Here is a 13,503-nt window from a genome sequence, read left to right on the forward strand (position 1 = left end):
GAAGTGATAAATCAGAAAAGAATCAAAACTCCACCTCAGAAAAAGAATATTCCGGTATTCGTAAAACGCTGCCCAACGGATTGCCGGATTACAAGCAAATTCGTCGTTGGAGAACAGCCCGTGCAAGGACCAGCACCGGATCCGGATCCGGATCCGCCGGCGCGGCAAACCGAGCCAATGGAGAAAATAGCAGGTGCAGTTGACCCAGAAGAAAGCAACGGACAAAGAGCGCCAATCATTAAGAATACCTATAATTAAAATAATAAACAATAATTAAACCAATCACAATTTATAAATATTCATGTCTTTTAATAAATAATATTTTCAAGCACAATCGATCTAGATATTTACTTCGATGTCATAATTATTATAAAACGAACCTTAACAATTTAAAATTTTTCAAAATTATTTTGTTGTACCTTTGCGTACCGGTACTGATTCCGGAACCGGAAGAAAAGAACAGAACCTGTTACCGAAATAGTTGTTTTGGAACGTATCGGTACCCAAACCGTAACCTAAATATGTTTCGGTTTGATTAATTGAAAATATTAATTAAAAAATAAATAAATTAAAATGTACATAGTATATATGCACATTATTATTTTCTTCTTCTGCTTTAGTGCATTACATAATACCTGACAAAATTACAATACCTTGTGCAAGGTACATACGAGTATGAGATAAAAAGTGTTGCATACTTTCAGGCGGTCACATAAAACTCGCAACAGAGGAAAATGGCATCGGCAGCGGCAGCGTCGACAGGTCATCCAATTTCCGTGGTCGAGTGGAAGCTGGAAAACGGAGGAAATTGGAGAGGCCAATGGAGATGAGATGAATGCGAGAGAAAAACTCAACTAATTATAGACGCCACATGCCTGCAAGTTGTTGCTTTCTCGTTCCCCTTCCCCGTTTCCGATCACGATCACGATCACAACCATGCCCCTGTTCCCCGTTCCTGTTGCTGCCGCAGAGGAATCTTGAATGAGCTGAGCAGCCGAGCAGCGTCAATCGGCCGAAAAGTATTGGAATTTGGGGTAACGCGTCAGTTGTGATTCGATTATCGACCAACAAACAGACAGCAAGATACTGTGAGAGAGAGAGAGGGAGGGAGAGAGACATTGTATTATTCAATTGTAATGTCGCAGTTGCAACAGCTAACCGAGAATGTGCCACAAATGGCCATAAGTGCCTCAACACAGGAGTTGGCCTCATTGATTGACAATCATTTGGGTGCACTGCGTCCGTTGTCGCCATCGTGGCGTGTGGCAGATTCTCCCATTTCGGGGCGTGGCATTTTTGCGGTGCGTCCGATTGCCAAGGGTGAGGAACTGTTTCGGGAGCACACATTGTTAGTGGGTCCAACGGCGCATCGTGGTCGCAATTTGCGTACCTGCACTCAATGTTACCACTTGCCACCTGGCGATGATGATGCCACTGCATTGTGCAGCGCCGGCTGCGGATTGCCCGTGTGTGCCGGCTGTGTGGCATCGCCGCGTCATGCGCTGGAGTGTCAACTGTTCCGCAAGTGGCAGCCCAAGGATGTCACTCGCATCGATCCTCGTGCGTTGCGCATCCTGAGCGTGGTGCGTTGTTTCTTCCTCAGCGAATCGCAGCGGAAGTTGCTCTACGCGCTGCAAGCGAATGCGGATCGATATTATATGCGTGAGGTGCAACGTGCCGCGGAATGCTTCGAGCACTTCCCACAGGATCAGGATATATTGGATTATTTCTATCGCACCATCTGCGCTTTCAATACGAACGCATTCGAGAGTCGCTGCCAGGTGGATGGACATGAGATTGTTGCCCGTGCCTTGTTCCCACTCGCCGGCATGCTCAACCATCAGTGTACGCCCAATGCCGCCCATCATTTCGAGGATGGGGAAACCATTGTCGTCACCGCCACTGAGAATATACCAGCTGGTGACGAGATCACCATGTCCTACACGAAACTCCTCTGGTCCACGTTGGCCCGCAAAATGTTTCTCGGCATGACAAAGCACTTCATGTGCCATTGTCCGCGTTGCCAGGATCCTACGGTAAGTCCCCGATCCAAGCATCCTATAATAACCTAAACACTGCACAAATGTCCTTCCGTGGGATAAATTGAAATGCCATAAATCGAATAATTGGCATACATATCGATTATTTACACCAAAAACACGAGTTCTGAGTTAACGACTCGTTATTTCCTGATCTCAATTGTGTTGAAATTGTTAATTTTTATCACTTGAGAGTCAAGAGAAATCTTGTTTTTTTTTTCAAGAAAAAAAAAAAATTAGTTTTATTTTTGAGCAATGATCGTCTAAAATAGAATGTGCGATTTGTTTTGATGGAGTAGGAAAGGCTAGGAAATGTCTGTAGTTATTGTACAAAAAAAGATCAAAAAATTTGAATAACGCAATACAAATTGATGAAAAACAGAAAAACTTAACAGACTATAAGTAATCGTTTCTAATATCCTCTTTTTGATACTAAAATTATATATTATATTTCATCCTTATTTTTTACATTTTAAAACTAAACAATTGCTGTAAATTTGTAAGTCAACAAATCTACATGTTTTTAATAATTGAAATCATTTAAAAAAAAAGGGATATTTGTATGGGTTTTTTGTTCAGAAAAGAGAGAGACTATAAGTATCTTGGTATCTCTCTCTTCTCCTTAAACTCTTATTCGCGTCTTTGATTGCTGCAGCGTGTCGCAATTATCGCGTGCCACAACCAAAATAGATGCACGCCACATGTATATACTTAAATTTGTATCTGAATCTAAATTTCTGGCTATGTGGGGCAAGAGATACATCATCAATGAATCGTTTCAACACTTAGGAAATTACTTAGCAGCGGTTCATTCACCTGTTCATTCATCTCTAGACTCATAAATAGTTCAAATATTGTATAAAAACGCTTAGAAACATTTTATGAAAATGTTTGTATGGCGCAGCCAACTTAGCTACTTGATTATTATTATCTTTCTTAAATGTCTGGCAGCTCTTGGCAATATAACGGTTTTTCGAATTTCTGGCATCACTGTCTTGCACAATTTTATCGACTTATCGTTGCCTAACGAATATTTCATATGCGCTTTGAATGTTTATGAATAGAGGAGAAATAAGTTATTCTAAATGTTATGAAAAAGGTTTGAATTTCAAATTTAATTTGGAACTAAAATGAACTAACCATTTTCTCTAAGGCCATCGAGCTATAGTTAATAAACCAAGTGTTGACTGCAATTTTACATTATAGCTGAGCTTATTATAAATAAATAAATAAAGCAATTAAAAAGTTGTAATAATCACATATTATTGACTTTTTTTTTATAATTTTTACGTGCTCTGAAAGAAAACAAATACAATTGAATGTTTTTTTTTTTGTGTATATGTTGATGGAAAAACAGTTTGAAAAAAAATCTGAAAAAATTATGTCGGCTTGTGTTTACTTATTTTTCACCATAAAAATATATATAATATCAAAAATTAAAAAATAAACATCTACTTTTTTGTCATATTATAATCTGAAAATAAATAGTTTTGTTAGCAAATGTATTTTTTTTCGAATTTATTTATGTTCAAACAGTGTTAAAAAGACCCTTTTACACTTGTGACAACACTTTACAACTGGCATTGAGGGCCATTCAAAAATACGACGAATGAATGAGTGAGTGAGTGAATGAGTGTGTGAGTGTGTGAGCGAATGAGTGAGTGAATGGATGCTCTGAATGACAACTTGTTGCCATTTCTAAATAGCTTTCTTCTCAATTCGCTCGTCTCATGGGCTATGTTGCTTTCAATGAATGCGCCTAATCCATGTACCTCATTTATTCCTCTTCTCCCCATATTCCACCTTACCACCCCTCGGACCGCCCCTCTGTCAGCGTCCGTGTCATAATGCATATTCCTATGGGTCTGGGCAAACTGCCAGTTAAAGCTAATGGAAGCCCAAACTAGTTCAAGTACAAATACACACGCGTACACACACACACACATACATACACACACACATACATACACACAGTCTCAAAACACGCACGCACATAAGAATTCTTGGGATGGATAGAAAACAAGGCAAAAACAACAATTAGAAAATCAAAATCAAAGAGAACAACAACGAAAAAATATCAAAACTCAAATTATGTCATATCCAACAAGAAGAAATCTCATTTTTGTATTTCTTTTCCTTTCTTTTATTTTCCTTTTTGGTGTGATCGGTTTTTTTCTTTTCATAACGCACATATTATGTTTTAAATTTTTTTTATGTTTCTCATCTTTTTTTTCCAATTAAAATATAAATTTTGTACATAATCTTCAAAAATATGAAAACGGAAAACATTGTTCTTTTTTTTCCTTTTATTCTCTGAGTTTTTGGGTTTTTTTTATACTTGGAAAATTGTTCAAAAACGTTTTGTCAATGGATTTTTAAGTTCTGTTAAAGGGTCTGAAGGCATGGGCGAGGGAGAGCTATGGCTGTGAGGGGTGAGGGGTTTAAGTTCATGGGTTAAGTTATAAAAGAAATGTTCAACTGATTTATGGATTGGCGTTTCAGTGGATACCCTGTAAACAAGGCATTGATATTAGTGTAGTAGAGTAGCATAGAATTTAAGCTATTTTTGATACTTTCAAGTAGAAAATAGTTAAAAAAATATTCTGTGCAAGAATGTACAGACGGTTTATTTATTTTTAGCAGGAATAATATTTAAAGATTTTTCGTAACCAAGAGAAATTGTTTTAATAAATGTTGTTTAAAATTGAGTCAAAGTGAAAACTACAATCTTGGGCTTATGGATTCCCAAACTGTGGTTCGAGCCGAATTCGTTTCAGATTCGCAGCCTTGTCTGCATAGGGTAACTGCCGGTTGATCATTTTAAGACTTGCATGAAACACGTTGCGTATACGCAATGGGAGTGTGCGTGTCTTGTGGCAAAATGGTGACAACGTGTGGCAGTCACGTGTCATGCGATTGTTATTGTTGTTGTGATGATGGCATTGGCATTATCTGTTGGCCGCGGCACGCAATCAGTTTTTTGGGGCATGCCTCTAATTTATGAAGCGCCAACACGCAGTCGTCACCTGGAGAAACTTCACCTTTTCCCTTGCCACGCCCACATAACATATGAGGGAATGATTGCACTTCTCTTAGAAACCGAGCCACATTTTGTTCATCTCTCTCTGTCTCTCACTCTCAGTCTCTCTCTCTCTCTCTCCATTCGAGCTGCCGCTAGCTACAAACAGAGGGAAGCCGCAAAAGCGATGATGTTGTCACGTGGCGCGGGATTCTTGCCCAGAGCTCTGGTTGTTGTTCGTCGTTGTTGTTGTCGTTGTTGTTATACGTATTTATAGGCGTCTCATAACCGCAACACAGAGGCAGCGACCAGAGGGGCGGGGGACGGAGGGGTGTACGGCGACAAATTGAAATGACAAATCGAAGTGACAGGCAGAGGCAAGGCGCAAGCTCTAGGGGAGTGGGTAGGGGTAGCTTGGACGGGGAGGTGGATGTCACAGGGTGCTATATGTGGGTAGGAAGGGGGTCTGTCAAAGACCCATTGTTGTTGCCATTTTGTAGCCAACAATCCAATTGAATGCAACAGAAAATTGAATAAGAGTCAAAAGCAAAAGCAAAAGCGGCTTTACGCAAGCATGTGTGTGTGTGTGTGTGTGTGTGTGCGGGGGTGTGCTCGTGTTGTGTGTTGTGTGTGTCGCGCCTTGGAAAATCATATTTTGTTCTTCTTGCTGCTCTTGCTACCTCTAATTTGTGTTTATACCCAGCATTCATTGCATAAAATGGGGTATTTTATAGCTCAGTGCAAATCTTTGTAACACACACAAGCGGATAATAAATAATAATAATTATGATTTTTATATTTATCATATTTTTATTATTTTTATTTTTGACTTTTACACATTTTACACATTAATATGGTCTTAAAATGTTTTTATTTTAAGAACAAAATATTTTAGATGAATGTTCTTGATTTTAGATGTTGGTCTTTTTTATGTGTATTTTTATCAGGGAATCAAACCGAAACAAACATATGTTTCGGTTCCGGTACGTCCCGAAATAATTATTTCGGTAAAAGGTTCTATTTCAGATTTTTTTCTTTTGGTTCCGGTACGTAACCATGAATAAATTTTACATCGAAATAAACAGACCTCGGGCAGAAAAAAATTCTTCGAACGAATTTAAAAATATTTAAATGCAGAATGTATTTAGGGGCCAAATCATGATCAAAATGACATTCCGCTTAAAAATCGGTTTAATTTTAATCAAGTTATGACAGTTGGAAGTTGGTCAGTCTGCGGACTTAGCCACTTTACAAGTCCAAATTTTTGTTCAATTTCACATGATTTTTTACAAAAAAATAAAAGGTCTCAGAATCAAGTTTAACGTGTTGTTTTATACTAATTACGATATAAGCAGTTGATTAAAAGTGAAAACTTGAGATTTAAAATTTTGAATTTTCCAAATTTCAAAGGGGGGACCCTTAGCATCGAAATCAATATCTAGTAGAATCTAGAGAAAAATATTTTTTCTTAAGAATTTAATAAAATTTAAATGCAGAATAAATTAAAATGCCACATATTGATTGAAATGACATTCCGCTTAAAAATCAGTTCAGTTTTGATCAAGTTATGACAGTTTGAATTTGGTCAGACTTCGGATTTATCCACTTTACAAGTCAAAATTTTTATCCAATTTCACATGATTTTTTACAAAAAAATAAAAGGTCCCAGAATCAAGTTTAAAGTGTTGTTTTATACTAATTACGATATAAGGAGTTGATTAAAAGTGAAAACTTGAGATTTAAAATTTCGAATTTTCGAAATTTCATAGGGGGGACCCTTAGCATCGAAATCAATGTCTAGTAGAATCTAAAGGAAAATATTTTTTTTTTTAAATTTAATAAAATTTAAATGCAGAATAAATTAAAATGCCAAATATTGTTTAAAATGACATTTCGCTTGAAAATCGGTTCAGTTTTGATCAAGTTATGACAGTTTGAAGTTGGTCAGACTGCGGATTTAGCCACTTTACAAGTCAAAATTTTTGTTCAACTTCACATGATTTTTTACAAAAATATAAAAGGTCCCAGAATCAAGTTTAAAGTGTTCTTTTATACTAATTACGATATACGGAGTTGATTAAAAGTGAAAACTTGAGATTTAAAATTTTGAATTTTTGAAATTTCAAAGGGGGGACCCTTAGCTTCGAAATCGAATCTTGGTCGAAGATAATAAAATTTTCCAAATGAACAAAAATTGAATACAGAATGAATTTAGAGGCCAAATCATGATCAAAATGACATTCCGTTTGAAAATCTATTCAGATTTGATCAAGTTATGACAGTTGGAAGTTGGACATCTTTTTGACCTAGCAACTTGACCACAACCGTACCGATACAAACGTTTCGATATTCGGTTCTTGACAGAGAATTTTCATTTGGTTACAATTTCAGTTCCGGTACTTAACATGAATCGGTTAGTTTAGGTTAACGGTTCCGGTGTTAAAACCGGATTTTTATTATGTATGTATTTATGTGTAGTGAAGCACAGGGTATACCGTAGTCGGGCATACTCGACTAGAGCGTGCTTGCTTGTCTTTGGTTGCGCGCTGCGTTTAATGCTCTCTGAGGGCGTCGCGACGCGTCGCTGCCCAGCAAAGGCGACGCTGACGCTGCTGTCGACGTCAACGTTGACGCCGACGCAGAGCGTTTGAGGTCTCGTCTCGTGGTTTTGTCGCCAGCGCCAACGACGCCTTCATCACTCGCAAACTTGCCGCGCGTCGCGTCGCTTCGCGTTGTTTTTGTTTGTTTGTTTTGTGTTGTTGTTGTGCTGGCAGCTTCTGTCGCCGATCCTGGCCAGACAGAGAGAGAGAGAGAGAGCGAAAGAGATGACAAGTGAGCAGATGAAGACAACGGAAACGATGGTCGCCCACATGGCGCCCAGTCGGAGTACAACACACGACCAATTGGCCCGTCTCATCGATGTGCATTTGGGCGATTTGCGGGAGGAGCTGCCCAACTGGGTGTTGGCGCCATCTCCAGTTGCGGGACGCGGTGTGTTTGCCACACGTGACATTGCCGCCGGCGAGCTAATCTTTCGGGAGAATGCGCTCGTCGTGGGTCCGACGGCAAGGAAGGGTTCCCAGCTGAACACGTGTGTTTGCTGTCATCGTCTGTTGTCCAGCAAGCAGTTCCTCTGCCCGCACCGTTGCACGTTGCCCGTATGCGGCGATTGTGCCGATTCCACGGCACATCGCAATGAATGCGAACACTTTCAGCGCTGGATGCCAAAGGATCCAGCCGAGCAGATGCAGCAAGAGAAGCTGCAAAAAAATGACAATGACAATGAGATGAAATCGGTAAATGAAAGCGAAACCGCCATGGATGTGGTGAATCCACTGTCACTGCGCATTCTCACAGCCGTGCGCGTCTGCTATCTGAGCAAGGAGCAGCGTGCTCTGGTGGATGCCATGCAGGCGAATGCGGAGCGCGGCTATCGCCAGGAGATCATCAAGGCCGCGCAATGTTTCCGCAACTTTCCGACCACCGATAAGGTCTTCATGGATCAACTATTCCGCATCGTGGGCGTTCTCAATACGAACGCCTTTGAGGCGCCTTGTAGGGTCGACAAGCACGAGACGCTTCTCCGCGGCCTTTTCCCACTCACGGCGATTATGAATCACGAGTGCACCCCCAATGCGAGTCATTACTTCGAGAATGGACGGCTGGCGGTGGTGCGAGCAGCAAGGCCTATACCCAAGGGCATGGAGATAACCACCACCTATACAAAGATCCTCTGGAGCAATCTCACTCGCGGCATTTTTCTCAAGATGACCAAATATTTTGTCTGTAACTGCGACAGATGCAACGACAACTCTGTGAGTTAACCAATATCGGAAATTTCTCTATTCACAGTTCCCTTTTATCCCAGTTTCCAGTTTCCCAGTCGAATAAAAAGATATCCTAACCTTTTGCGCATGTCATGAAGTAGATAAAATCTTCGGCAGTTGCAAATGTTTCTTTGAAAAAACACTTGGGGAATCTGCTCAAGAATCTGCAGAAAAGGTGTTAAAATCCTTTTTATATGAATCGAGCAATCTTTTAATTAAGTAAAATCGTTTTCTGATAAAGTTGGAAAATTTTGCGAAGAAGTTCAAAAATCTTCCGGATTAGTTTACAATTCTTTTCATGCATATTCTGAAGAAAAATTATCGAAAATTGTAGGGAATTCCTTTGATGCAGTAGAAGAATCTTCGAACAAAGATGAATTTGTTGCAAAGGAGTTGAGTTTTTTTTAAAAAAAAGGTACATTTTTTTTTGGAAAAAGAATAAGACTCATCTGAAGAAATGAGTAACTTAATGGACAGAGAAGAGAAATTTTTGAAATAGTATAAATATTCTCTCGATAAAGTAGAGTAACCTACTTAAGATGTGCAAATATCTTTTTAAGAAGTAAAGAAGCAAGAATTAAAACAAGTCCCTACTGGAAAAGTTGACAAATTTTCTAAAGTAGTAGAGAAATATTTCAAAGCAATAAGGTTTAATAAAAAACAAAAAATAAAACATTAAAGAATAATGAAAAATTATTGAATAATAGAAAATGCAAAGCATAAAACTATTAATAACTATACCTCAATTATCTTGTCTGTTTATTAACCGATCGAAATTTTCAGAAAACATCCGTAAAATAGCACACATTCCGTGTGCCAAGTCTCAAGGCTGTAGCTTAATTTGCGGTGTCGGGGAGGCTGTGACAAAACAAACTTGACCTGCGTGCACATCATAAGAGTATTGTCATCAAATTTGGTTGCTCTAACTCTTTTAGTCTATGAGTAATCTATGCAATTTTACCATGATCTTAAGGTTTATGATTTTTATTAGTTTACTCATGAAATAATCATTATTTTTAAGCAAAAAATTTAAACTCAGGAGAAAAAAAAATAAAACTCAAGTTGGTTGGCCAAAATAACACCTTGAGTTTTATGTTTGATAAAAAAAATAAAAGTCAAGAAATAATCATTATTCCATACGTTTTTTTTTTTTTTGAAATATAATAATTATTCCTACATTTTTTATTATTTTGATCAAAAGTAAACATAAGTAAAATAATAAAACTCATAGCATAATGATTATTTCTTGAGTTTTACAATAAAACTTATTATGTTTACAGTCCCTGGCTCAGAATAGCCCTTTAGTAATTTTTATCTTTATGCTAATGGTCTAAAGAAGTAACAGTCCTACATTATAATGTTTAATAATTCAAGAGCTCTATTTTCAACTATCTAACATAATAATGTTGAGGTAATTTTACAAATATTTAAAAATCTTTTTTATAACGAAAAGAAAAGTCTATTTACTTGCTTGTCCTTTCCATATAACTACGCCGTATAATTGATCAATGTTTTGCCAGACACTTAAAAAAATTATTGAAATATTTGAAATATTTTCCGAATTGTTTTTGTCACACGAGAAAAAGAGATCTTTGAATAGATTCGAAAAAGTCTACAGCTGTCACAAGAGTATCAGTGTGTGCGTGTTTTATCTGTATCTCAAACTGGTGCTGTATCTGTATCTGTATCTGCATCTGTATTTGTATCTCAATCCTAAGATATACAATTGATATACATGTGAAGCATACGTGTCTATGCTTATAATCATACTACTTATATACGATATATCTACATATGTGCATCTACTTATATATCTGTTGGATTAGATGAATAATAGCATTTGGCAGAGACATGACAAAAATGCGCTTAATTAGATTAGTTGCTTGATTTTTGCATGAACTTGCTCTGATGATGCAGAACTGAATAACCCACAAACAGTACCCCCCTCTCTATCCTCTCTGTTTTTCGGGGTCTGTCGGGCGGGAACATGAGCGTGAGCTCATTAGTGCAACATGACCAGACCCAGACCCAGACCCGGACCCGGACACGGATACGGCCCACAACTGACAATCCACAGACAGTTGAGACAGCTGCTGGTGTTCCTTGGCCAGAGGCGCAAAGACAAGAGGGGGCAGTGAGGAGAGGGGGCTAGATAACTGTTTGGGGGTGTCATTTTCATATGCCCCACCACGCACAGTGTCCCTAGTTGATGGTTGTATGACAGTTTCACTCCCTATCCCCTCCCTCCTCGCCTCCATCAATTCTCTGCTGTCCCCTTCCATCCCACGTCTCTACACCGACGCAGGCGGGTTATTCAAATGGCGCCGCCGAATAAAAAGCCACCATATGAGAATATCGTAAAGGTGCAACAGAACGACCCCTTAATACCCTTCACCAGCAATTACCAATTAGTCAAATTTAACGAAAATTTCAGAGTAGTAATTTAACTAAAAAATATGAACCTATTACTTATTACTTAAAATATATAAAAAAAATCAACCAAATAATTAAACTTCAGCTCTTTAAAAGGCTGTAGTCAGAAGCTTTTATATTTCTCTATACCTGCATGTCTATGTCATACATATGCTTAATTTTAGTATACCCTATAGAGATCATTTAATGTCTACAGGGTATAAATTCCTATTGTAGCCATTTCATAGGAATTATCTTTGAGTTAATGTTGAATTAATAATCGCTTATCGATTCAAATGCTTTTAGCAAACTTTTTTTTTTTTTTGTATTTTGACTGTACACACTTTTCCACTATTTATTACACTTTTGTGAGTGTGCTCGACTAGGTGTTACTCTGCAGGCAGCTTTTAGCTGAATAAAATGTTTGAACTATTGATTGATTTTTCTTCACAATCTTTATTTTTTTGGTACATTTATTAATATTATTATTAGCACTTTACAAGCTACTTAAAGCATTGAAAATGGGCAAAAAAGGGTATAATGTGTTTGGCAGAATGTATGTAACAGGCAGAAGGGGCGTGGCAGACCCCCCATAGAACATACATTCCTGATCAGGATCAACAGCCGAGTCGATTGAGCCATGTCCGTCTGTCTGTCCGTCCGTCTTTAAATTTGGTATGAAGGTTCCTGGATACCAATTGCATATCAAGTTTGATTTTATTTTTGGGTCGGACCACTATATCATATAACTGCCACAGGAACTATACATCGAAAATGAAGTTTAAGTATGAAAAAGTTTTTTGTTCTTTGAGACATCTTAACATAACTGATAGAATATGCATTTTACTTGTTTTTGTCCATTCTGACCGTAGCTTGTTCAAATCGGTCGACTATATCATATAGCTGTCATAGGACCGATCGGTCAAAAATCAACTTTTAGTATGAAAAGTTTTTTGTTTTTTGATATATCTTAACCAATCTGTCAGAAAATGCGTTGGTTTTGTACATTCTAACAAAATTTGGTTTAATTTGGTTCCATATATTATATAGCTGCCATAGGAAAAATCGGTCGAAATTCAATTGTCAGTACAAAGTACCTGGGCACAGGGTATCCTACTGTCGAGCGTGCTCGACTGAAACCACCAACTTGTTTTTTGTTAAAATTGTTAAATTGTTTATACTTATTTAATTTTAACTCTCTTTTTTCCAATTTCTTGTCTTTTAGGAGAATGGCACTTATCTATCGGCGTTGTTTTGCCGGGAACAGGGGTGCAAGGGTCTAGTAATACCCATTCAGACGAAGACCCTGCAGCCAGATTGGCGTTGTCTCAGCTGCGAGAATGTCTTTCCCCACGCGAAGATGGCGAGATATCAGGATTTTGCTCTGAACACGATCAACAATCGGATCAACACGTGCGGTGTTCGTGACATGATCCATTTCATCAATGAACTGTGTCCAAGGTTTTGTCCCCCCTCCAATTATGTGCTAATCGAGGCCAAGTTGAATGTGATCTGGCGGATGACACGACTCGGCGCTGAGGAGTATACGCCCGAGGAGTTGGTACACAAGGATCGTTATCGGGAGGAGATATTGGCCATCTTACATAAGCTCGGCGCTGGCGAGTGTACGCTGAAAAAGCTGATCACGGAGGAAATACAGTGAGCGCTAAGAGTTCACCAATCCCACTCCAGCTGTGTGTACGTGTATGTGTGAGTGTATTCTAATGTGTGTCTGCTGTTGTTGTGTGTGTCTGTTTGTGTGTGTGTGCGTATGTGTGTGTGGGTGTATGTGCGCTGGTGGGTTCAGCTGTTAGCCAATCCAATTGTTGTAGCTGGTAAAAATTTTTGTTTTTTTTTTTCCTTTTTTTGTAATCTCATAAGATATGTATATTATAATAAAAACGGAGCTCTTGAAAAGAATATGCGTTTCTCTTCTGTTCTAGCTTCAATATTTGTATGTATGCCTGACAGCTGTCAAATACTAAACATAAAACAAACGTTTAGAAGAGTTCACTTAAACTCACGCATAATTTTTTTTTTAATTTGGAAATCTTTCGGAATATTCAGTTTTTTTTTCAAGTGGAATTTCAACTAGAGCGTTGAATACTTTAAAGTTTCTTAGTGCTATTTAAAAATTTTTTAAAACCCTTGTGACATTCTCGAGAAACGATCAAAAATTCATACTTACTTATAAAAAGCTGCTAAA

At 38.2% G+C, this 13,503-nt stretch overlaps 1 protein-coding gene across 2 annotated transcripts; it reads left to right on the forward strand.

The window, feature by feature from the left end:
* Positions 1 to 1,031: 1,031 nt before the first annotated feature.
* LOC117782346 (SET domain-containing protein SmydA-8) lies at positions 1,032 to 13,217 on the forward strand. Of its 2 annotated transcripts, none has more exons than XM_034619456.1 (2): positions 1,032 to 2,036; positions 12,523 to 13,217. In XM_034619456.1, exons 1-2 carry the CDS (start codon positions 1,137 to 1,139, stop codon positions 12,958 to 12,960), a joined length of 1,338 nt encoding a protein of 445 aa, XP_034475347.1. In that variant the 5' UTR covers positions 1,032 to 1,136; the 3' UTR covers positions 12,961 to 13,217. The 2 variants fall into 2 exon arrangements, with proteins under 2 accessions (XP_034475347.1, XP_034475339.1); XM_034619448.1 differs by lacking the exon at positions 1,032 to 2,036 and adding an exon at positions 7,728 to 8,873.
* The last annotated feature ends 286 nt before the right edge of the window (positions 13,218 to 13,503 follow it).

This window comes from Drosophila innubila, chromosome X (genome assembly GCF_004354385.1).
Source record: "Drosophila innubila isolate TH190305 chromosome X, UK_Dinn_1.0, whole genome shotgun sequence".
Lineage (NCBI taxonomy): Eukaryota > Metazoa > Arthropoda > Insecta > Diptera > Drosophilidae > Drosophila > Drosophila innubila.

Excerpts from the sequence above, each read along its gene's own strand:
- LOC117782346 (XM_034619448.1), top strand. The coding sequence starts at position 7,884 with ATGACAAGTGAGCAGATGAAGACAACGGAAACGATGGTCGCCCACATG. Across the intron at positions 8,874-12,522 it reads ACAGATGCAACGACAACTCT|GAGAATGGCACTTATCTATC; the intron begins GTGAGTTAACCA and ends CTTGTCTTTTAG.